The sequence below is a fragment of the Podarcis liolepis genome (genome assembly GCF_965112155.1).
Source record: "Podarcis liolepis genome assembly, chromosome: 1".
Lineage (NCBI taxonomy): Eukaryota > Metazoa > Chordata > Lepidosauria > Squamata > Lacertidae > Podarcis > Podarcis liolepis.
The window spans coordinates 85,564,919-85,589,050 of record NC_139554.1 but is presented as its reverse complement, the minus strand read 5'-3'; the positions used below and the strand labels follow the sequence as shown (position 1 = coordinate 85,589,050).

Genomic DNA, 24,132 nt, shown 5'->3' with positions numbered 1-24,132 from the left:
AAAAAAGGGCATTTCTCCCTTGGCAGGGTCACCTGCTTTTGATTACAAGGGAATCTACAGGCCAGGGCTGTTTCTTTCTGCTCAATCTTGCCGTCTCTACCCGCCCTCTCTCTACCCCACAACACTCATCCCCCAAACATACACACAAATGGAATCCAGACTCAAATCTATTTGCCAGAGGAGAACTCTTGAAAAATTGTCACGATCCATTTCAGAGTTACGGGGAATTGGTCTGATACAGGAATGGGGAAATCGTCCCAGCTCCCCTCCAATCCTCAGCCAGCCAGCACAGCCAATAGTGAGAGATGGTGGAAGCTGTATCTCTACAACTTCCAGAGGACTACAGGTTCTCCACCCTTTGGACTGATGGAAATGCTTTAAGAGAAGGCTACAGTCTTTGCTTTCCAATTTGGTCTCTGGAAACCATCATAATGCAGTTCATAACCTTGAAGCTAGTCAACTGCAATACACTCTGTGTGGGGATGCCCTGGGGGACTGCTGAGAAACACTTGCTGAGATAGGATCCAGCAGCCCACCTTTGAGGAGGACCTGATTGCTAGAAGCACATTACACCATTCTTTCAGGATCTGCACTGTCCGACCTCCTGTTGTCTTCTAGGCATAGCTGACGAAATTCTAAAATATTTTTACAGCCAAATTACAAGTTTGGTTATTTCAAAAAGCAAGCTTAAGCTGGTCACTTATTTAGAGGAGGAGAAGGAGGAGGCGGTGGTGGTGGAGGTGAAGAAGCCATGTAGTCCCTATTCAGAACATGTTCCTGAGCTAGATTGTGACTCTGTACTCATTTCTTGCTATAATCAAATGCACATTGCTGGTTGCAAACAAGGTAACTAGTCATCAGAGCAAAAATTTGGTCATAAGTCACACTGGAAGCAGATTCCAGACTGGGGTCACACAGCTGCTTTTCCCCTTCAGTATAAAAGTACCCAGTTTAAGTGCCCCCCTTCTCTTATTTAAAAAGTGTGAAATACATAATGTGGCCATTGGGCTGCAAAGCTGAGAGTAAGATGTGTGCTTTCAAAATATCAAGCTGGATGCACTTATAGGAGGCTGCCACCTTGCTGAATCTAAGCAGGGTTTGGGTGTGGTGTGGTCAGTGCTTGGATGGGTGACCACCTGAGAACCAACAGGTACACAGCCTTAGGTTTCATCGTGGAAGAAAGGTGGGATATAAATGTAAGAAAATACATACATTGCATTACATACGTACATACGCACATACATACATACCTACATACATACATACATACATACATACATACATACATACTAAAAGACATCTCCACCCAGGCAGGCAGAGCTAAGCACTTTGAAAGCACAGATCTGGCCAGATCCATTCTTTTAAAGGAAATCCCCTCCGCACTTGGGCACAGAACAGAGCTCTTTTGATCCACAACCCACACTTCTGAAAGATCTCAAAATGGCATCCCTTTTGTGCGTGGGCTGAATGGATGATTGGTGTGGAACAGTGTTGATCAGATCCCTCAGAAATATCAGCTCTCATCATGCATGTGAATGAGACCTTTAGCAGAAAAATGGTTGCCCACTCCTATCTTAAAGCAGTTAAGGACAGCATTTGTGTAACATATTAGGCAAACAAGGACACACAGAGTGACATTCTTGGTGGTTTCTCCCCAGTTTTAGAATTCCTTGGCTCCTGAGGTTTGCCCAGACCTGGGCGTCTTCTAAAAGCACTATAAGACTTTGGTTTGGGCAGAATGTTAGGACATATTTACACAACAGCCTCAGACTGATCTAATAGTCATTCACCGGGCTTTTGCCAGAGAACCTTTAGAAGTGCAGGTCTGGGGAGCTATGGGACAGAGTTCAGGGAGAGAAAATTATCAGCACTGTATCAAATTGCATCCCCAAAATTATTGGGGGGAGGGAGCCATGGTTGTTAAAGTGGTACAAAACCTACTAAGTGAGAGGTTTCAAGGGTCTCAGCAGCAGCAGGACACCCCTTGGGTTTGAATGGCCTCTGGAGACTGGAATGAAATGATGGTCCCTGGAGACTTGTGGTGCCTGTGTGATTTATAAGATTTATTTACACATATATACAGACTGAGCATAAGATGGAAGGGTCCATGGCATTAACACATCAACAGATTCTGCTCCCCCATTAGGTTTCTAAGGGAACAGGTTCCAACAGCATGGCTTTGGATTTTGCACAGAGAACATGTCAGGCCTCTGTGTGGTGCACTTTCCAGCTTCAGTCCCAGTCTTTTTGTTTCCCCCCCTCTCTCTCACCCACCCACCCACCCCTTGTGCAGACTCAGATTTTGTAGCTATAATATTGCTGGGCTGGCAGGAACCCTGAGGGGGCATCCAGCTCAATCCCAATCCTATAACAATAGGCTTGCAGTCTAGGTATATCCAGATGCAACTTCTGTAGGCACTTTTTAGCTCTGCAGAGTATTAGTGCACAGACTGAGAACTCTGAACACAGTACTTTTCTTTTAGAACAGGACCTTACTAATGCTTTAGGACCCATCTTCTTTGGCAATATATTTAATGAAAATATGTGCTTTCTCCTATTACTAAGTGTACCTGTTATCTTCTCTTTTATGAATATTTGGAGTGTACGGAGGAACTTGGGAAAGGACCATAGTTTAGTGGCAGAGGTCATGCAGAAGGTCCTCAGATTAAAAAGAATGAGGTAGATAGTGATGTGAAACTTCTGAAACCCTGTAGAATCACTGCTAGTCAGAGCAGCAGTCAATACTAAGTGAGATGAAGAAAGAGGTTGACCTATGTCCCTAAAGCTTGCTGCTTGGCATGCCTGGAAAACACAAAATAAAGCTATGCATCTTGCTTGTAGTCCAGATCTTTGTCCAATGTCTCCCTCTAGTGGTTGCTAGGGCCAATTCATTACACTTGAATGCCCATACTGTTTTAAAAAAATAGTTTAATTACTAGCTGAGTCGAAAAAAGAAAAGAATAATTGCTATGCACATGAGAAAAAACATACAAGATGCCACAGGCCTGACGGAGGGTGCAAAACAGCACCTGGGAGAAAAGTTTGACCAGCACAGGGGGTTGGGGGGAAGCGCAAGAATGAGATAAGGGAAGAACTTCTCCCCACTTTTCCAAATGGAGAGTTGGCCTTCTATGACCTCATCCCTTCATTTGTGAAAACACCAGGCTATTGAGTTTTGCTGAAGACTTTTTGACATAATGGCACCATTGCTAGTCTCCCATCCATCTGGATACTGCGCTGAAGTCTCCTGCTTCCAATGGCACGAGCCTAATTCAGCTTACCTACTTGGAAGTAAGCACCATTATTTTCAGTGGGACCAGCTTCCATTTAAGTACACTTGGGGTTGCTGTTCCATTCCTTCGCAGAGGTTCACTTGAATGCTTGCTGCCTTCTCCTGCGTTGAAGACTGTGACCAGAGACAGACTTTCCTGGTTTCAACACCAGCCATTATTTCTTCTTTATTTCTCCTGCCTGTGCTCCTGTTGCTCCGTTTTACCATCTAGCCTGATGAAGAGCTACAGAGAACTCTGAAACTAGCACAGTGGGGAGTCAGTGTGGTGTAGTGGTTGGAGTGTTAGACTAGGACCTGGGAGATCAGAGTTCAAATCCCTACTTAGCCATGAACCTCACTGGGTGACCTTGGGCCAGTCACTGTCTACCTGACAGGGTTGTGGTTAGGAATAAATTGGGGGGGGGGGTAATATCATGTACACCCTTTTGAGATCCTTGGAGGAAAAGGTGCTATATAAAAGTATCTAAGATATGAATTTTGGTCAAGATCCACCAGAAAGGAACAACCAAAATGATCAGGGACTGAAGTGATTCCTCTGTGAGGAAATCCTCCAAAATTGGGGCTTTTAAATTTAGGAAATAGGCAGGCAAGGGAGGAAGGATCAGGGAACAGGAAGCCCAGGTCCAGGAGCCAAAGTGGCCCTCCAGCCCTTTCAAACTGGCCCTTGAGAGTCTTCCCATGCCACTTCCTGGCCCTGCTCCACCTCCTCCTCTTTTGCCTGGCTGGAATACGTCCTTCAATTGCAATAACGCCTCTTGCTTGCTTGAATGGAAAAATGAGTGTGTATAAACATCTGGATTTTGCATGAACTGAATGTACCCTGCTGATTGAATGTAGAAAGGCAAGAGTCACATATGTCGTGTCGTCCTTTTTCTTCTTCTTTTTTTTTTCTTTTGCCTCTGGCTTAACCAACCCCAGGTAAGTGGTCCCCCAGAAGGCTGACCATGGTAGAATGTGGCATTTGGGCTGAAAAAAGTTTCCCGCCCTTGGTTGAGGTTATGAAATTATGCACAATATAGGCAAAGTGGACAGAGACATTTTTTGCCCTCATAATACTTGAACCTGAAGCCATCCAATGAATCTGGATGGTGAGAGATTCAGCACATAAACCTATGGAATTCACTTTATCAAGACACGGTAACAGTCAGCATCTTAAAAGGGAATTAGAAATATTCATGGAGGATATGGCACTCGATGGCTATTAGTCATGATGGCTGTGTATCCCGTATCATAACCAGTATGAATCTGAAACACTAGTTGCTGGAAAGCACAAGTGGGAAGTGTGCTGCTGTGCTCAGGTCCAGACTGAGGACTTTCCAGAGGTATCTGGTTGGTTCTTCTTATGTTCTTATGCCTTGCTGTTGAGAAAGGTCCCTAGCAGATGTTACACAAAGCATTGGAAATCAGGGAAGACTATGTTACAACAGTCCACGGATATGGCTCACAATTATTAACAACCACACCCACAGGGTTCCCAATTTGTAAAGAATTTCAGGGGGATTAGCAAGCAGACATCAAGAACCCACAAATATCAGAGCAGATTTGTTTAGATCCAATTGCCACATCTAAGCCTGTTTCTCTTCCCTCCATGTACCCAGTATCTGCCTTGTTGATAGACGTTTCATACAGCGATACAAAAAAACAACAACCCCAAACCCAAGTATCTGCCTCACACCCAACATTTTTAGAAAAGATCAACAGAGAAAGCAAGACTTGATGGACACAAAGTTTCAAGGAAACCACAAAATACCAGGTTTCAAGCTGTGATTCCTGCATTGCAGGTGGTTTGCTTCAAGGCCCTTTGGGTACCTTTCCACTCTACAACTCTATGATTCTATGAAGCTGTGCAAAAGAAGAGGGAGATTAAATATTTCCAAAGGTCAACCAAAAACAGGGAGAAGAAGGAATTGGTTGAAGCTGAGGCAAGAAGGGGTCCTCCGGCAAACTCATCTCCTTAGCCCAGGAAGCTCTGGAACCATCTCCTACAGAAGCTTTTCGTAGGACACCAATGAGCATCTGTTAGGGGTCAGAATCCTGCCAGGGAAGATAATCTAACAACCACTTGGAGTTTCCAGGAAGCCATGATTTTCTGTTGCTGAGACCTTTGAGGTCCTTTTCCAGAGTTAGCAGTTGGGTCAGATTCTCTTGTGTAACCCCACCCCCACCCCCACCCAATGGAAATGTCTGATCAGCAGTGCAATGATAGGATGGTACGGGGTGGAGTGCCAGGGAAATGCAGGCTTCAAAGGACAAGGCTTCGTCACCCCCAGATCCGGAGCTGTCCTTGCATCTGAGGGAAGGGCTCCCAGCAGCCAGTCACCCATCCTGAAACCCCGTGTGCTCTTCCTCAGCCAGCCGAGATGAAAGCTCTGTTTGGCCACAGCCCTTTCAATAACAACCACCCCCACTCTTAAGCCCTAAAATTAGAGCTTTCTTTGAGCCCGAGGGTGATGCCAGGGAGAAGATAGCACAGCAGTGTTTATATATGCAGGTTTGAATTGTTCTCCCCCTCACCCCAGCCCCACTGTCTATGTTGCAGTAATTACAGAGTTATGGCCTGCCGGAGTTTGGTTGTTTGCAGCCTGGCTAGACATGGCATCGTTCTTGGGCATCTGGCCTCGCCCAAGCGGCAGCTGGGAATGTGCTGGATCATCAAACCGCAGCTCACCTCAGCTCCCAAAGCAAGGTAAGAGCCAACCAACCTGGGGCAGATCAGTGGTCGAGCCACACCAGCCTCTACTGGCATGGGTTCTGCTACGAGCGAGCTACAGAATAGGGTAACCATGGTACACTTCTTCTCAATCCTGCCTACACCACCCAATGACTGCAGCTCAGTGGTCTCAGGTTCAGTCCCTGTCATCTCCACATAGGGCTGGAAGAGACTCCTGTCTGGACCCCTGGAGAGTCGCGCTGCCAGTAAAGGAGGCAGTGCCAGGCTAGAAGGCCCAGTGGTCCGTTCTGGAGGTCTTGTGCAACAAACCCACCTCCCACAAAGACTGGACTTTTTGCAGTAAGGAAAGCGATGGGGAAACACACTGGAAAGTGTGGGATAACATTTGCTTGATGCAACATTGTCTAACCTTGCTGCAAACAAATTATAGACTCATAGAACTTCTAGAGTTGGAAGGGACCACAAGGGGACACTCACCCCAGTAAATAACAATGGGGAGCTTTCCAGCTGTTGCTCATAATGTTACCAGTTGACCAAAGCAAGGATGAAAACAACCTGTTCCAATTTTGTTTAACAGCAACTTGATATGCAGATGGAAGTTGTGGTGGTGGCATTTAGGTTACCCTTTTCTATGTCCTCTGATCAAGCTGGAATTCAAGACACAGAATCAAGGTCAGATAATATGTTGACAGCATCCAAGGCCTGTTGAGTCTCTGAGCTCTGTTACTCTTCTCTGCATCAGAAAACCAGTTTTTCAAGTCCTGATCCCTTCTCAGTAACTGGGTTTCTAATTGGGTTTATCTGTCCTGCCATAGTCAACCCAAATCATGCATCCAAATCATGCCTAGGCAGAGACTCGCACAGAGAGACCACTGACAACTTCAGCACACCAAATCTACTCAATACAGCACTTATTTGTTTTTGGAGCAATCTGGTGTTCCTCACTGTGGACATATAAATCACCTTGCGATGAATGTAAAAGGGGGTTAGTTAATTAATTAATAATGATACTGATGAAGATGCTGATGATAACAACAACAACAGTAAATAATGTTAGGGGCTGGATTTTTATTGTACCAACAATAAATTGCTTTATTCTCTCCCCCTCCCCTTTTTAAAGGTTAAACACCTATTTTGCCATAGAGAAATATTCAACCCAGTAAAATGTTCAATGCATTAAGAATGTGCCCATACCACAGACAACGCCTTTCAGATGCAGGTCAGATGTTTTACATCTCCTGATATACAGTTGTTGTTAACCTGCCCTGGGACTGGCTGGCTATAAATACAAATAAATACATACATAAAACACAAGCAGGGCAGGTCGGATATGCTTTATAGGCACCTCAAATCAGCACTGAATGGCACTAACAACCAGTATGGAAATGCTCTCACGTTTTAGTAATTGAATAAAATAAGTCAATATTCTTATCACCCAATAAATTGAGCTGGTCCTTTAAAAAGAAAAAGAAAAATTCTGACTGGGGCCATAAACCCCAAGCTAAGAACATAAGAAGATCCAGCAGGATAAGGCAGTGGCCCATTTAGTCCATCATCTTGTTCTTACAGTGCCAGTTAGATGCCTGCAGGAAGCACACAAGCAGGATTAGAGCACAACAGCACTCTTCCCTCCTGTGGGTTCCAGTAATTGGCAATCAGAAGCATACTGTCTCCAACAGTGGAAGTAGCTTTCAGGTTGCTACAGTGCAGCATGGTCTTGCTGCAGTAGTTTTCAGTTACGTCAGGGGTGGAGAACGTGTGGTCCTCCATCTCCCATCAGCCCGAGCCACTATGGCCAATGGTGCTCAACATCTGGTGGGTCACAGGTTCCCCACACCTGGCTTAAGCAGTGAGAATCATAGAGTTGGAGGGGCCTAGTCAACAATCCTGAAAGGTCAACCATCTTGAAAGGTTTAGTGTTAGTATTAGTGTTCCATTCAGCAGATGAGGGCCAAGAAAAGAATGGCTTGCTTAAGGTGACAGAGGACGAGATGGTTGGATAGTGTTCTCGAAGCTACCAACATGAGTTTGACCAAACTGCGGGAGACAGTGGAAGACAGGAGTGCCTGGCATGCTCTGGTCCATGGGGTCATGAAGAGTCGGACACAACTAAACGACTAAACAACAAGGTGACCTAGGGAGTCTCTGGCTGAGACAATAGTTGAACCATCGATTGTCCAGCTCAAGGCCTACACTCTCATCCACTATGTTATACTGGCAGTCCACAAGTAAAAATAGAACTTGCCAGGAATCAAGGTTGCCTCTCCCAGCCTATGGCTCATAACATCCTCAAGACATCTCAACTTGCACTGACCTCCAGTCAGGTTTCAGAATGAGGAATTACAAATACTATTTCAGTCGGGCAGGAGCAAAGCAGAAGAGACATATCCTGGAAAAGGCAAGAAGCATCCAAGATGCTGGATGCTTCAAAGAGAAGGAAGTCACAGGGTCCATCTTTTCCAGCTTTCTGCGTGTTTTCAGAGCCTGGCCCACCAGGGCCCCCATCCCCTCACCCAGCACAGAATTGGGCTGAGCTCTCAGAAGCTCAGAGCAGCAGGACATCCACCATCAAAGAGGATTCCTCCCTGGCCAGTTCCAACCTGTTTTCTGCCAGCCCTGCAGTACAGGGGAACTGAAATGGGCTGGGCTCTTCCAAGCCCAATGCAAGGCTTGGTCCAAGGCTACCTGGAAGAGCCTGTTGTTTGGGGGGCAGCACAAAGACTCACATGCTCAGAGCAAACTGCCCTGTTTGCACTTTATTATTCCTATTAATCATGTACTTGGCATTTGCACACACTTTGAAGTACTATATTATTATCCCTATCATACAAGGAGAAGGAGGCAATTACTAGGCCCGCTTTACAAAAGGGTAATTGAAGCCTCATCCAACTCCCCCCCCCCCGCATCCCCCATCCACTAAGTCTGCAGCTCAGGTGAGTTTTGAATCCAAACCCAGTATGCAATGCAAAGCACCACACTTTCTCCTTTGAGGAGAGGAGGAAAGTTGCTCTGTGCAGGTGGAAAAGTTATCTCATCCTGTACATTGGAATACTGTTGTTGTTTATTAAATTTCTATACTGCCTTTCATTCAAATTGCTGTTTGCTCCAAGTGAGCGCTAAAGAGCAGTATTCCTTGGGGGAAAGCAGCGGGACAAGAGGAAGTGTTGATAAGCCTTCTCTCTCATATAGAATTTGGAATTTGTCTTTTTCAAGATGAAGCTTGCCACCTCGATTTTTGTTTTAAGTCTTTGTTTTTATAAGTCATTTAAAAAGAATTTAGATCTGCTGTTCAACTATGTTTTGAAAGTCTGTGGGTAAATGTTTAAAGCTGATTTGTCTTGTTAAGTAATAACTGACCTGACATTGCAGCCCTACGCTGCACCTGCGATTTTGGATCCACATGTAAATGTCGTGATAGCAGACCACTAGCTTACTGATGTTAGGTGTCATGAAAAGGCAGCAGATTGCTGGTTTACCCCATACACCCAAAGTATTTTTGTTTCATTTTTACTCCCAGGCAGTCATTTGTAGAATTTGTTATCTCAGATGTGAAAAAGATGTATGATCAGGCTTGGGTACTATGCACTTTGACTTGGGAGGAGGTGTGCAACTTGCTGCTCCACCTCAGGCAGCAGAATGTTTGGTCTGGGCCTGGGAAGGTCCCAGGTTTATTCCCTGACATCTCTTGCTAAAGGTGGGCAAGATTCTTATCTGATATCCTGTAGTGCTGCTGCCCACCAGTATAGAATAGACTGAGCTGGATAGGTACACCAAAAACTCTGGTAAAAAGCAGCTTACTATAATCTTATGCAAAGCCTATGAAAATAATGCCATCAGAGATGGAATCATCTGTCTCTAGACCCTGTTAGATTAACCTTTTAAATATGTTTTGGGGAAGGGGTTATTGGTTTGCTTTGTTTTTGCTATTATTATGTACTTTGTGGTTTTATGGTGTATTTTTATGCTGTGAACTCCCCTGAGATCTTTGGATGAAGGGTGGTATAAAAATTCAATCAATCAATCAATCAATCAATCAATCAATAAAGATATGCATAGCCCAGTTTAGTGGGCCTTTCAAGATAAAGATGCATATACATTTACTTTTGTGTTGGTCTCATTGGTTCAACTGGTCTTACCTGCTCCATCCATCTGTGCCATGCAGGCGTATGTCCCATGTGGCCTGCAGACTTCCACATGCCATTATTATTATTATTGTTACTGATATTATTCATTTGATGTCTATGCTGCCTTTCTTCCCAACCAGGAGCTGTGAGGTATTTGTCTCTCCTATCTTGCTCTGTACAGCCACAGCAGGCTTCCAACAGATTGACTTCACTGCCAAAGGCGTACTCCTCTATTTTCTCCAAAGACGGACACCAACAACAGTCTGGCCCTCAGCTCAAGCACTCCATCAGAGAATGCTTTCCTTGTTAACTTGCCTGCCAATGATCCCCCTTGCATGATTCTGGGAGGTGGTGTTCATCATCTGCAGAGTTCATACAAACTTCTAGTCAGGCCTAGGAGTTTTGCCTTGATTCTTCCCAAGCTGGCTCTTTGGCTCTTGTTTCAGTGAGCGCCAATATCTTGGCACCTCTTAGGCTGCATGGATGGGCCTGGGCGGCATCCCACCTTGTTCCAGGCAGGCAAAACTGTAAGGATCTCTGGGCCACGAGAGCCAAGAAGCCCCAAACCCAGCCACTGTGGACCACCCCAACCAAACACCCCACCTTGCCTCTGCATACTCTCCATCCCTTGGGCTGTAATTAAGCTGCAGCTGGAAAGCCCCAGCACCCAAGAGCTGGGGATGAGGCCGACCGCAGGCAGCTGCAGGCACCCACATGAGAGGGTGGATTAGAGGGTGAGGCCCCACCCAGCCCATTGATCTCCTCCAAGCTGATCAGCCAGAGCAGGCAGCTTTTGACACACACTGCTGCCCTTCCTCTGCCCTAGTTTCCATGGCAACTACAGACACAGTGGCTTTGCTGCCCAGTCAGGCCCAAAGACTTCTAGGCCGAACTTGGATAGGCAAGGCCTGATTCAAACCAGCTGCGGGAGCTGCTTTGCAGCACCAGAACTTCAGCCTGATTGCACAGCTGAGGGAGTTCATGGCATTGGGCATGAATCCATCCATATAGATATCTCCTGCTCAGCACCGGCAAGCTCATGATTCCTTCTTCAGAAATCGTTACTCCTAGGTTATACAGGCAAGGAGCTGGGTAAGGAGCCGAGTAGAGACAAATGCATTTTTATTTTAAGTCTAATTTTAATTGAAATCAGATTTTTGTAATTCAAAATGAGTAATAGTGCCTTGTTCAAAAATAACCAGATTTAAGCAAAATTATTAGTAGCAATAAGCATGTTGAAGACTGCTTTCCACTGTAAAAGAGAGGGGGGTGAGGTGGGGGGTACCTGATTTTGGAGGTTAAGTGTGGTTAAAACATTCATTTGCCATATGAATGACTCTTAGGAGAAAGTTATAAGAACAACCTAAAGTAAAAGGCATTTTCACCTTGGGCCAGTCACTGTCTCTCAGTCTAACCTACCTCACAGGGTTGTTGTGAGGAGAAAATGAGGAGGAAGGAACCATGTACACAACCACCCTGAGCTCTCTGGAGGAAAAGTTTTAATATAAATGCAATAAATAAACAGAACTAAATCGATTTCACTTGCAATCATAAATCACAAATCACCATTTGGACACCTTTGCATTAAAAAAAACCCTAGGGTAATGTGATGAAAATTATGAGTAAAATGTGCACCCTGCAAAGATGTGGAATTCTGTTTGGGATGTTCCTCTCACTTTCAGCTTCTTCTTCCAAGATTTCTCACTGTCCCCTTTATATTTTTTGTTTTCCAGAGTAGCTCTCCAGCCATGTTAGAACCTCCTTTGTTACCAAGAGCAGATTTAATCATTATGCTGAGTATGCCGTAAACAGCTAAATTAAGGACCTTGCTATGATACAAAGCACAGCTGGTCTACTCTCTATGCCGAGCAATTTTAAAAATCCCCATATAGGGTGGGATTTTCGGGGGCTCTGGGGAGAATCACAGGCATGGATTTTTATTCACGCCCAGCTGTTCTCCAAGTACAAAGCCATTCCATGAATTATGTGAGCGAAAGACCCTTCCCACCCACTTTCCCTCTACCCTGTCCACTTTTGGTATGACAGGCACGCCAACTTTACCTTGCACTTTGCAGCTTTCGGGTCTTCAAAAGGGAAAGTGGAGTCAAAGACTGAGATCAGGTTAGCAGGGTAAGAAATAGAAGGTGAGGCTGGATAATAGTTATATACGGTACTTTGAATGAAGATATTAGGAAGTAGAAGTGGGGAACCACAAGTTGGGGCTGGGCAATCCAAGGACCCAGAACATCAAAACTTTGGGCAGCGTCAGCTCTTAAACATTAGGCAGAGCAAGGCAGCCTCATGATTTTGAATGTCATTGAAAGAGCAGTGCATTCCTAGGTTTTCATTTATTGTTACAGTATTGTACTTCTATTGCCAGGGAGAGACGTTTCTGGGATTTTCTGCCTTAAGTGCCAAAATAACACAATTATCCCAGAGCTACTATGCACCTTGACTTGGGGCTGGGGTGCTATTTGCTGCTATAACTCAGACAGCAAAATATATTGGGCCTTGTGAAACAATAATGGAAGGTCTTTCTTTGAGCTACTGATTTATAGCCCTTCTTTTGGAAACATTTTTTTCTTCACCTGAGCAATAGAAGAGAAAGGGTGTCAGTGGCCTTCTGAAAGAACTGGGGGACCTTCTTCCTTAGCGCTAGCTTTGCCTGTCACCTCCGACACCAGGAGCAGAGTTGGTTGGGGTGCTGCTGTGATTGCTCCCCCACCTTGTTTCAGATTCCTTTTCAAGCAAGAATGGAATATGTCTGCAGCTGGGCGTTCCCTGTGCATCGCCAGTGCCCCTGGGGGAATACCTCTCCTCTGATGGGTGTTCTGAGCAGGGAATAAATACCAAAAGCCTTACTCAGAGAGAGGGAGGGAGGGAGAGCTCTTACAATTGCTCACTACCTTCCTCCAGGAGATGCAGTGATCTCCAGCAAGGGAAAATCCCAGTGTGATATAAAAATATTTGCTGATCAGTGCTAGAACTTTCCAGAAACTGAAAGGAATTTGGAGTTCAGAAAAATTAGGCCAACCAGAGTTTGGGCTAAGTTTTAAAACTCATAAAGATGTCTGGGGAAAAGAACGGACTAATTGATTATACTTGCAAGTTCTGTAGCACACAGACACCCCCTCATAAGATTATTAGCCTGTGACTTCTGCTTTGCAACTTGGAAGTCCACAAGAACGTGCATGCATCAATTAATGTGCCAAGATTCCCCAGTGAGGCTTGTGACAGGCAAGAGCCCATATATAATGACATTTCAGATGGTTAGCTGGCTCACCCATTGTCTAGTTTTTTGGGTCTTTAAGCAGAGAAGAAGAAGAAGAGTTTGGATTTGATATCCTGCTTTATAAATACCCTAAGGAGTCTCAAAGCGGCTAACATTCTCCTTTCCCTTCCTCCCCCACAACAAACACTCTGTGAGGTGAGTGAGGCTGAGAGACTTCAGAGAAGTGTGACTAGCCCAAGGTCACCCAGCAGCTGCATGTGGAGGAGCGGAGACGTGAACCCGGTTCCCCAGATTGCGAGACTACCGCTCTTAACCACTACACCACACTGGCTCCAGTGCGGGACAGCCTCGCCACCAGCTCTCTGTTCTTCTCAGGTTGGTCTTAACCTGGTGTTTATGGAATAGGTTTGCCATCTTTTTTCTGACAAGGCCGGGCTGTCAAAGAAGTCCAACAAAAATGGAAAATGAAGTGGAAATTGCTGCAGTTACTGTGTTTGTCTGTGCTCAGAAATGGAAGTCACTAAAGTGAATCTGATTGATCTTTCTTCACATCACTGTAGTTTTTAGGTCCACATATGATGTGTAATGAATGACATTTTTACACTGTTTTGATGCTTCGTTTATATTGAAATGAATTACGTAAATTACATAAATAGGTAAGTTATATAATTTACATTAAATTTGCAGACTTTGTATTTGGCAGAAACCAAACTGCAGCATAATAGAGACATCATTGATTGTAAGAAATACAAGTTGGAACACAAACTGCCCACCTTCTTACATCCCTGGACCCAGGGCTTGGCAAAGCCTGGGTATAGTGGTTAGAGCAGGGGTCACCAGCCTTTTTGGGCCTGTGGGCACATTTGCAAATTGGAAAAATTATTGTGGGCACCACATACACATTGCAATCTATTCTATTGGCTACATCAGAATGCTTCTCTGATGTCTAATTCCAGCAAGGGGAGAGGAGCCTGTGGGCACCAGGAAAGGAGGGCACATGTGGTGCCTCTGTGGGCACATGTGGCAACCCCTGAGTTAGAATGCCATACTAGATCTAGGGACATCCATATTCAAATCCACAGGGAGCCATGACACACACTGGGTCAGTCATCATCTCTCAACCTAACCAACCATGTAGGGTTGTTGCGAGCTTAAAAGAGAAGGGAGGAAATTAATCATGAAAACCAGCATGAGCTCCTTGGAGGAAAGGTGAGATATACATGTAATGCAAGTAAGTAAGTAAGTAAGTAAGTAAGTAAGTAAGTAAGTACTGAATTTCTACCAGGGCTCAACACTAGAACCCATTTTCAGTAGCAGGGACAAGGCCTTGAACGCATGAAGGCATAGTTAACAAAAGTGCATCTGAACATGTGAGCATGTGCAGAGTACTTTTCTCTCTTCCTGCTGGGCAACAGTTCTTTTGCCACAAAGCATTCCCTTTCAGCAAGAGGTTGAAGTGTTTATCTAGGCTGAAAGATTCCACAAAAAGGCCATTCTCCTTTGAGGATCCTGTAGAAAGGAGTTTCAGCAAAGTGTGGCTTGTCCCACTGCTGCAGCACTAGACTGCAGCACCAGACCTGCACCCATCAAAATTCACCCCGGGCTCTTGCATTATCAACTAGAACTTGGTCTGCCCATATGCAAGAGATTTCCTTTCACCCACTGTAACAAAGATAGCGTTAACTCATGTGCATGTGTGTGTGCCACCAGTTTGGTGCTGTCAGATGCAACCAGATGCATGCCTAGTGTCTCCCCACTGCTACCAGTCCAACTAAGTTGTGCCTCCTGCCACATCCTAGCAAAGGTGATGTCAGGGAGACCACAGCATCGCATGCAAGACCCTTCTATGTCATGCAGTTACTCCAGTGTGCTTGATGTAACGTAGCCTAACACTGTGCTAAAACCTCTCATGTGCCCTTCCCAAAGAAGCAGAGACGTTTGGATTTTGCTTGCTGTCTGTTCTGCTCCCACGGCATGTGGCCACTCGCTTCCCTAGGTGGGTGTTTGTTCAAACCTGGGCTTATTGGTAAACAGCATCAAATGGGAAATGGCTTCATTGGAATGCAGAGCTCTTGTTAAACGTGGTCAGAAAGAAGCTTTGTTAATGGTTTTGGTGTAAGGTTGCCAGATTGCATCCTGGAGGTGCCACTTTTACCTTCCTGGGTTCTGTCCCTCACCTTCTTCCCACTGACAGAACTAGAATGCTGCTGGCTTTGACACACAGAGGAGGAAGAGAAAGGAGAAGGCACAGGCCTTCCCGCTGTACTGCTAAAGGTAAAATAAACCTCTCCTGTTTACAGCCCAGCAATCTTACTGATGACTTTTCTGACTAACAGCCTCAGACACATCAAAAGACTGCATGGAGATTGGTCCACTGGGGCAAAAGGGCCATTGCAGTCTACCCATAGCCAGCTCCCACCTGCCCGCTGTCACAGTTACAGCGGATGGCTCTGCCTGTCACTGGCTCTACCTCTACCAGCTAGAGAGCTTGTATGACAAGCTAGGATGCAAGAACTTAGTTTACTGGCCCTTATGTAAGATATGTGTCATGTTCCAGTCTTTAAAATTAAATTGTTCAAAAGAAAAAAAAAGGCAGGCAGTTCACCCAGTGTTTTGTGGAATATGGTGAGATCAGATGGGAGATTTGATCCATTTTGCAGCATTTACCTGTATTTTGATTTAAGTTGGGGTTCTGATGTTTCATCAGATGAGCTTTTGGTCTGATCCAGCAAGGCTCTTCTCGTGATGTATGTCTGTGCATGTGTTGGCGGGAGGGATTAGTAGAATGCCTGCGGCTGTCCTTCCTCACAAGCTATATCAAGCACCCTCTGGTGTATGTTCCTTGCTGGACAGGTGAGCACTGTGCAGCTGTTGCAGGGGGTGAGCGCTGCGGGATTAGTAGCTTGAGCTAGGGGCAGGGCTGTTTGGGAACGTGCATTATCATCAGCGGTGGCCAAGCGAGATCACAGGCTCCCAGCCAAACCCCCTTGCTTTGAGCTTGCCAACGGATGCTGAGTTCAAAGGGCTGAGGTGTGATTGATGTGTGAAGATAATTCTCCCCCCGCTTTCCCTAGCAGCATGCGCACACGCACGCGCGCACACACACACTCACTCACTCCTCCTTTCCCCAGCCTGCAAAGTGGTTGTGGAGAATGCTGATGGGAACAGAGGGATCCCACATGGGTTTAGGAAGAGGCCAGAACATTTAAGGACTGGGGCAGGCAGGATGAAGTGTGTGAGGGCACTGAGCTTAGACCTTACCATGAGGCAGCTCCAGCCAACTGGGCTAGATCAGCCCTTCTGAAGAAGGCAAACCGCATGTTTGCTTCAGCATACCCTCCAACATTTCTCCGATGAAAATAGGGACCTCCTAAGGAAAAATGGGACATTCCGGGGTCAAATCAGAAACCGTGACGGTTTCTGTAAATCCCAGACTTTCTCTGGAAAATAGGGACACTTGGAAGGTCTGCTTCAGGACTGAGAGGATCAGACAGATTTTGCCTCTGATACAGATACAAATGAGAAGGAAACACGAATGGGCTCATGCTATCAGGATGCAGTCTCGGCAGTGCCGGGAACTGATGAGACTTACATCTCATGGATCAGGTGTGGGAGCAGCAACCACACATTGAGACCCAGGGGCCAAGGATCAGTTTAAAAGGCACATTGAGAGACTAGTAGGGGTAGCCATTTGGCAGGGCCAAGGGAGAAAAGATTGAGTTAGAGTGCATGTAAGGGAGAAAAGAAGAGAGAGGAATTAGAATGCCAGCAATGGCACAGGATCTAGCCAGAAGTGTGAGGAGGACCCAAGAGAACTAGAGGCAGTAGCAAGTGGTGGGGGAAGTCATCTTCATAATTTGCACAGGACACAAAATGTTTTTAAAGTTGCTCCTGATCAGAATATTCTAGACTCTCTCTAGCAGATCAGATGTAAGCTTTCATATCAAACTCACAACTTAACTGTGACACAGCACCAGTGGCCAGTATAATCAGCAAGAGTCCTCTATCAACAGTTGTTTCAAGACTGAAAAGGGAATTCTCTGCACTCATATGGAACAGATTAGCAGTACAGATTAATCCATACCCAGTGGAGGCCGGCCCATGAAGATGAATGAGGCACTGCCCTACCAGCCTCAGTCTGCCATCAGCCAGCTCCCACCTGCCTGCCTTCTAACTTCCACCCTGTCCAGGGGGTGGCACTGCCTGCCAACCTCCTCTTCCTTAGTCTTTCCTATGTGGAACTCAACCAGAGAGACTAGAATAACTTGGCTCTGCCTGTCATTGGCTCTGGCTCCACCTATTGTTGGCCTTCCTCCTTACCAATGTTCACGGAGACCAGCCACCACCACTATGCAGACCCATAAGCAGAGAGTTGAAGGAACTTGAGGCACCAGGCCAAGACGAGCAAGCTCACAGGGCTAAAGGATGAGCTACACTACTTAAGACTTTGTAGAAGCATGGAAAACAAAGACGGCCAGCCTATGCAGATGTCTCTGTGTGTACATGTACATGCACATATGTTTCTTCTGGACAGAACAGCAACCCAGCTGAAGGCAAAACTATTCCTGAGGTTGACATCTTTTTTCTTGACAGCAGCTCTGGGCACTTCCACACAACACTTTATTGTGGCCTCTGTGCAGCATCCACATCAACATGACGGCAGCCTCATCAAAGTGCCACCCCATATTTTCTTGCTATTAGATTAGGATTTACCGTTTCGGTGGAAAATCTGATAAGTAAAACAAACAAAATTTAACAGGCACTCTGCTCCCGAGTTCCCCTTGCAGCTTGAGCACACCTTGAGCACACTGAGAGCTTACAGAAGGAGGGGTTGGCAAGGTAAGCTTCCAGAGGTGCCAATATTGTAGTGAGCATTGTGGTAGACTTTTCTCCCCTCCCCGATTCATCCATCTAGAGGCCCTAGAGAATCTCGTGTGCCCCCTCCATAGATAGAAAGGCCTTCCAGGTGCTGAGGTTCCTCCCACAACCTTTGGCTGAGTGCAAATTAAATAAATAAATAAAAGCTGACAGCTCCAGAATGTGAAACCAAGATACCACCCACCACCAACCAACCTGTAGCGCTTTGGAGCCTTATGAAACAAGGTTGCAGGGAGCTCCTCCCTGGCGAGGCCTGTGCACCGTGCCCCTGGCTAGACTGGTGCACCCTGCCCACTCTTCCCTTCCCTTCCCGTCTGGTGTTCCTTTTGCAGAGCCTCAGGGCCAACATTATAGGCAGGGTGGGGATTTATCAGACAGCACCAGATACCAATAGGGTGACTCATCGTTACCCAGCCCATGCAGGGCAAAGCGGGCAACAAGGGCTGTTTAGGATGCAACAGCTTGCTTCTCACCAGAATCACCACCACACAAGCACAGGCCCTGAATTCTTTGCACATTCTGCTCATACGTTGGGACCCCAGGCTGCCCACCTAAAAGGGTCGTTGGGCATTCGTAGCCAGCAAGCAAGAGCACCCAGTCTCAAGTCATTTCTGTCTTGGAACAATGTAACTTGGGACTCTTTCCAGGGCCTTGCTATTGCCCTATTGGCGTGTGGGAAGCCTTTCCCTTACTAAATGATCATTCTGCTCCTTTTGTGCTTTTCCAAATTAGGAAATGTTGAGGTCCTCCCCAGTGCCACCCCTGTTCCCCTTTCCTAAGTACAGCAGATTCTTGGACAGGATTAGAGACACCACTGCAGCCTTGATCCAGCAAACATTTTCTGGCTGCAGCAGCAGTCCTCAGAATTTGCAAGTACCGTGGCAAACGCCCCACACAAATAATCTCAGCAGCCCATGCATGTTGAGACCATAAATACAACATTCCCAGTGTGAAGGCTGCCTGATGGATCACCCATCAGGATGAGTGCCATGGAGCTCAACTGCTGAGCTTTGGGTGGAGAGACTGGCATGTTTCTTTCCAGGGGGGCCCCATGTGCTCTTTTCCCCACAGTTCCATTTTGCAGGTTTGGCATAAACCAAAGCACCCGCATGTGAGTTATTGTGAGATGCCATGCAAAGCAAGTAGACATCCCTAGGCTTCACCCAACAACAAATCTCATGTCTCCATCATTACACCCTCAGACACACACCATCTCTGATTCACTTTTATTCTCACAATAATAAAATAATTTACCAACCACAGTTACCATCATACTACATGCCTACAGTGCCTGTATGGGACACTGGAGTCAGAGGTCTCTGTGCCCCCACCCTTCAATCTCTTGCTAGAAACATTTATTTTAAACAAACTCAGCATTTTAAATTTCTCTCTCTTTCTCTCTCCTGAATAACAAAGATACTAACGGCAACCAAAACAGGTCTTGAATTGGTCCAACGTGAAATGTGGCAGCTGGTATAGCTCAGTCGGTAGAGCACAAAGCTCTTAATCTCAGTGTCGTGGTTTTGAGCCCCATGTTGGGTGAAAGATTCCTGCTTTTCAGGGTGTTAGACTAGATTACCCTTGCGGTCCCTTTCCAACTCTACAATTCTATGATTTCAACCCAGGATTTTAAAAAAGAAAAAACAGGTATTTTGTTCTGTAAGGGCTGCCTGCCACCTGAATGATCCCAGTGCGGGATTTGTAAGATACATCACGGGGGGAGGACTGAGTGAGGTTCTGCAGAAGGAACCTACGTAGGTGTCTCCTGGGCCTTCGAACCACAGCTGGAGATGCCAGTGGCCAGAAGCAGCTGGAGTTAATGTCAGGGATTCCAGCTAAGCCCACTGGCGTGCAGCTCTTTGTGCTTCAGAGGTGCCAGGCTCGCGACTAACGCCCATGTACAACCGAACCCCTTGAGTGCTCATGCACAAGTCAGAAAGGAGGAGAGGAAGTGCCAGGGAGATGATGTGAAACACAAACGTGCCAGGCTGCCCAAGCCGTGCCTCCTGCTTTTTGCAGGGCTCCACTGTGCCCAGTAGAAACCGCAGAGTCTCTGGAGCGTCCAGCAGGGGCCACGGTCTTCATTTGCAGACGCTGACCCACTCTGTGAGCCGGCACTCCTCGCAGGCCACGAAGCAACACCAATGGAACTTGCAGTTGCATCGCTCGCTGCGCGTCTGCCGCAGGATGTTGTGTCCCCGCCCGCAGCACAGGCTCTCGCAGTTGTCCATGCCTGGGCTGGTCTTGTTGCATAAGCGCCCTTGCGTCCCCATGGAGTCCAGTGCCGGCTCCCGCTCGCAGAAGTCAGGTGACTTCTCAAAGTAGATCAGGTCGCTGATGCCGGCCCGGCGCCTCTGTCGGGCGTGGCTCAGCTCCATCTGCCCTGTGTTCCTGTTGTGGGGCCGGATCAGCATGGCCCCATAGAAGCGCTCCTTGAGCAGGGAGCCCACCAGGCGGAACTCAGGGGTCACCTGCCAGCACGTCTTCAGTTGGCAGCTCCCCGAGGTGCCGTGGCACTTGCATTTCCTCCGCATGTTCTCCATCACCACCTGCCAGGGGCACAAGCAGACAGTGGTTAGCAGAATTCAGCTAAAGCTTTGCCTTGCACTTCAGTTTTGTATTCCCCTCTAGCACACCTTGTTCCCAATGGGCAGCTTGGCTTTGCCATCCCTTGGAACCAGTGTATGCTGCTGGGACAAAGGGCTCTCTATGCAGTTTTGCCCAGTTGAAACAAGTGGCCACACAAAGGGTTCTCCAATAGCTTGCTTCATCTTGCTGGGCCAAGGAGAGCCACCAGAGCTCAAACTGCTACTTTCACGAAGCCAGATAGCACAAATCTTGAATACAGCAGCAGCCCAACTTTCCAGGTTGAAAGAACAGGACTAAAATTGTATATAAAACATGGCTAACACGCATACTAAAAACAAATATAAACAAAAGCATCATTACAAACAGTGTTAGCATCAATAACTGTTTAACACAAATGTAACTGCAGGCTCGTCCACACTTCTGCTTGTGCCGTCCCTAAGAAAGCACAGATCCCATCAGTTTTCCACTTGACCCACTCCTTTCCAAGGAAAAACCCGCTCTTTAGCAATAGAATGGAACAAATGGCAATCTGGGGGAAACCCAAATTTCCATTTGCTCCAACTGAGCACTAAAGAGTGGTTTTCCCTAGGGGAAAACAGCAGAACAAGAGGAAGTATGGATTAGCCCTAAATCATGTGTCTGGATGGGCTTGCCAAAACATTTTTTTTTTTCAGACAGGTATCAAAGCGTTCATCCACACTTCCCCTTCCTTTGCTCTTTCCAGGCACACTGTGATTTAAAGCTCCATGTCCAAGTGCCCTTTCCCCTGTCCCTTCTGGAACTTTCCCTGTGAAAACCTGCTCTTTAAAGCCCAACTGGAGCAAACATCCATTTGTGGAAAACCCGAATTAATGTTTGCACTGGTTCAACTTTAGCAGGCAGAGAGTTCCGAGTCACACTGACACAGCCGCCACACCAAAGTGCAGAATTAACATTCTACGGCAATTGTAAAAAGTGCAAGTAACACAGATCAAAGTGATCCAGTAGGCACATAGAGGGAAAGGCTTAGGAAAATTAGTCCCAAGTTGTTAAGGGCTCTAACAGCTTGAACTCAGCCTGGTACATCTGAATTTCAATAATGTGATTAATCATTGTCACCTATTACGGAGGGAGGAGAGGTCCTTCCGCATGTGGGATGTAGGTGTGAGCGGCATTTGCCCTTCCCAGGATTCCATATAAATAGATCCAAACTGTTCCCAGTTGCTATGGTGTTCATTAAGAGGTGGGATGAGGATAGTTTGTTCAACCCTGTATGGGTGCAGCTGTTGTACCTGGTTACATGCAGCGACGTGCGGTCAGGGATTACACGGCTGCAAGAGGGTAGGGCTGTTTGCAGAGTGAGAATGAAAGATGAAGCTGATGCTCTAAAATTATGCATCAGTAACTCAGATTTAGACAACATTCATATCACAGGACCTTTTCATTTAAAAAGAAAGAGAAAAAAGCTGGCTTTTTAAAAAGGTACTTATCTCCCCCTCCCCAACACACTTTATTTTGGAGTCTTGCTGCAAAGTACACAGGGCACTAAGGTTCCTTTTTGTAACTATAAAGGCAAGAAATGTAAAAGCTGCCTTTCCTGATTTCTGCAAGAAAAAACTGAAGCTAAAATGCAATTTTAAAAAATTGAAGCTGCAAATATGCACAGCACAATGTGTAATCACCCCTCCCTCTCAAATGGAAAGGTGTGTGTGTATACTACTTCCAAGTATTGAGCAACTGCATAGACAAAGGCCACAGAAGAGACATTTGAGTTTTGTTTTGGATTCCAAATTTCTGGTTCTGCGAGAAGAAATGTAACTTTCAACATCCCGATTTGGTTTCCCAAGCTCTAACTATTGCAACTGTGTTTATTCTGAGTTTTACTTGATCTGAAGCTCCATCTGGGACTCTGGACTGAAATGATTATTGTTATTAAAGTGGGCCCTGCCCAAGTTTATCATCTGAAGATCAAAACAAGACACATTAGGGAGGAAAGAAAAAGGGGAAGGAGCAGGGTCAATCAAGACTCTTCAGAGTAAAAACAGAGAAAATGAGTTGTTTGCCAGGTGGAAGGGCGAGAAATGGGATCCATGCAGGGAACAGAGAGTGCAAGTTTAGGACTGATTAAAGGGCTGGAAACTGTAGATAGAAGGGTCTAAGCAGCAATGCAGAGAGAAAGAAGAAAGGATTGATACAGAAGAGGAGAACATTGAAATATCTGAATATACTCACAAGAGGTTTAAAGCTAAAACAGGGAGAAAGACAGACTGCTGCAAACTCATCAGGATAACCAGCATAAATGATCTCTCTCCAGTACAGGGAAGAGCTGCCTACTCATTGTATGGCCAACCATCTCCAGAATCCTGAGGGAGCATGCTTTTGCCCACCTGCCTGGTACCTATACTGAATGTTCAAATGTGTTCTCGGTACTAGAAAAAAACGTCCCGAAGCTGAGATTCACCGGGGATGGGGGTGGGAGTGGAATCACCAAATAGAGAAGGGATGGAGGAAACTGGTTCTCCAGCTGCTGCTGAATTGCAACATCCATCATCCTTGACCATTGGCCATGGTGACTGGGGCTGTCAGGAGTTCAGTAACATCTGAAGGGCCAGAGATTCCCTGCCCCTGAGCTAGAGGGTCCGGCCGTAGCATCTATCTCATATTATGTTTGGATCCAGCTAAGATGACTGGTTTGGCACTGGGATGCAGAAGACCTTGGGGCTAATAGAGAATTAGATATATTGTACAACAGAAGCTTCCACTTGATTGGCATGTAATGAGGCCCTGAAGGTTAAGTTAACTCTCTGTTTGACCTTGCATGTATGCTTGGAAGGCCTAGGTCAGGTGTGGGGTACCTTTGGCCCTCCAGCTGCTGCCGAACTACAACTCCCATCACCCTTGGCTATGGATCACACATGCTGGGCTGACGGGAGTTGTAGTTCAGCAACATGTGGCAGGTCAGAGGTACCCCATCGCTGGTCCAAGTATATTGGGAGGAGAATGCCTGAAAAGAAAGCAACTGGGAGGGAGGGTCAGCAGTGGCTTTGGTGTAAAGGGCGGGGGGCTAAGCTAACACTCATGAGTTCCTCTAGGAATAAAGATGGGCAACTTGGAAAGAAGCACCCAAGGTGTGATTCCCTGCATAAGATCATTTTAAATAAGTGGAACAAGCCTCAGCCTGGGATGGCTTAATGCTGGATTCATCCTGGCTCAAGATGCGTGGGTGAAAAGACTCGTGAAAGATGTCCTTTTGCTGGCTTCCTGGGCGGAAGTGCCCTTGTGTGAGGTTGCTTCTACCCAAGGAAAAGCCCAAGCACAAAGGTGCTGTGGGGAGAGGGAATGTTCTTTATCCAAGTTTGGATAGGTT

At 46.2% G+C, this 24,132-nt stretch overlaps 2 protein-coding genes and 1 long non-coding RNA gene across 4 annotated transcripts in view; 1 reads left to right on the top strand and 2 right to left on the bottom strand.

The window, feature by feature from the left end:
- CDK5R2 (cyclin dependent kinase 5 regulatory subunit 2) overlaps window positions 1-10,632 on the bottom strand; it is a 43,786-nt gene extending 33,154 nt beyond the window's left edge. The window contains exon 1 of one of the 2 annotated variants that reach the window (XM_083504673.1): window positions 10,100-10,632. The gene's annotated coding sequence lies outside the window, so the exon portion shown is untranslated. The remainder of the gene's footprint in view (window positions 1-10,099) is intronic. The other variant, XM_083504672.1, reaches the window with a different exon arrangement.
- Window positions 10,633-11,077: 445 nt separating this feature from the next.
- The window catches only part of LOC310708293, a 36,830-nt gene continuing 23,775 nt past the window's right edge, over window positions 11,078-24,132 (top strand). Inside the window, exon 1 of the long non-coding RNA XR_014526948.1 lies at window positions 11,078-11,179. This is a non-coding gene — a long non-coding RNA (uncharacterized lncRNA). The remainder of the gene's footprint in view (window positions 11,180-24,132) is intronic.
- The window catches only part of WNT10A (Wnt family member 10A), a 44,413-nt gene continuing 39,687 nt past the window's right edge, over window positions 19,407-24,132 (bottom strand). Inside the window, exon 4 of the mRNA XM_083504588.1 lies at window positions 19,407-20,746. Within this exon, the coding sequence (XP_083360714.1) occupies window positions 20,279-20,746 (468 nt within the window). The 3' untranslated portion in view covers window positions 19,407-20,278. The remainder of the gene's footprint in view (window positions 20,747-24,132) is intronic.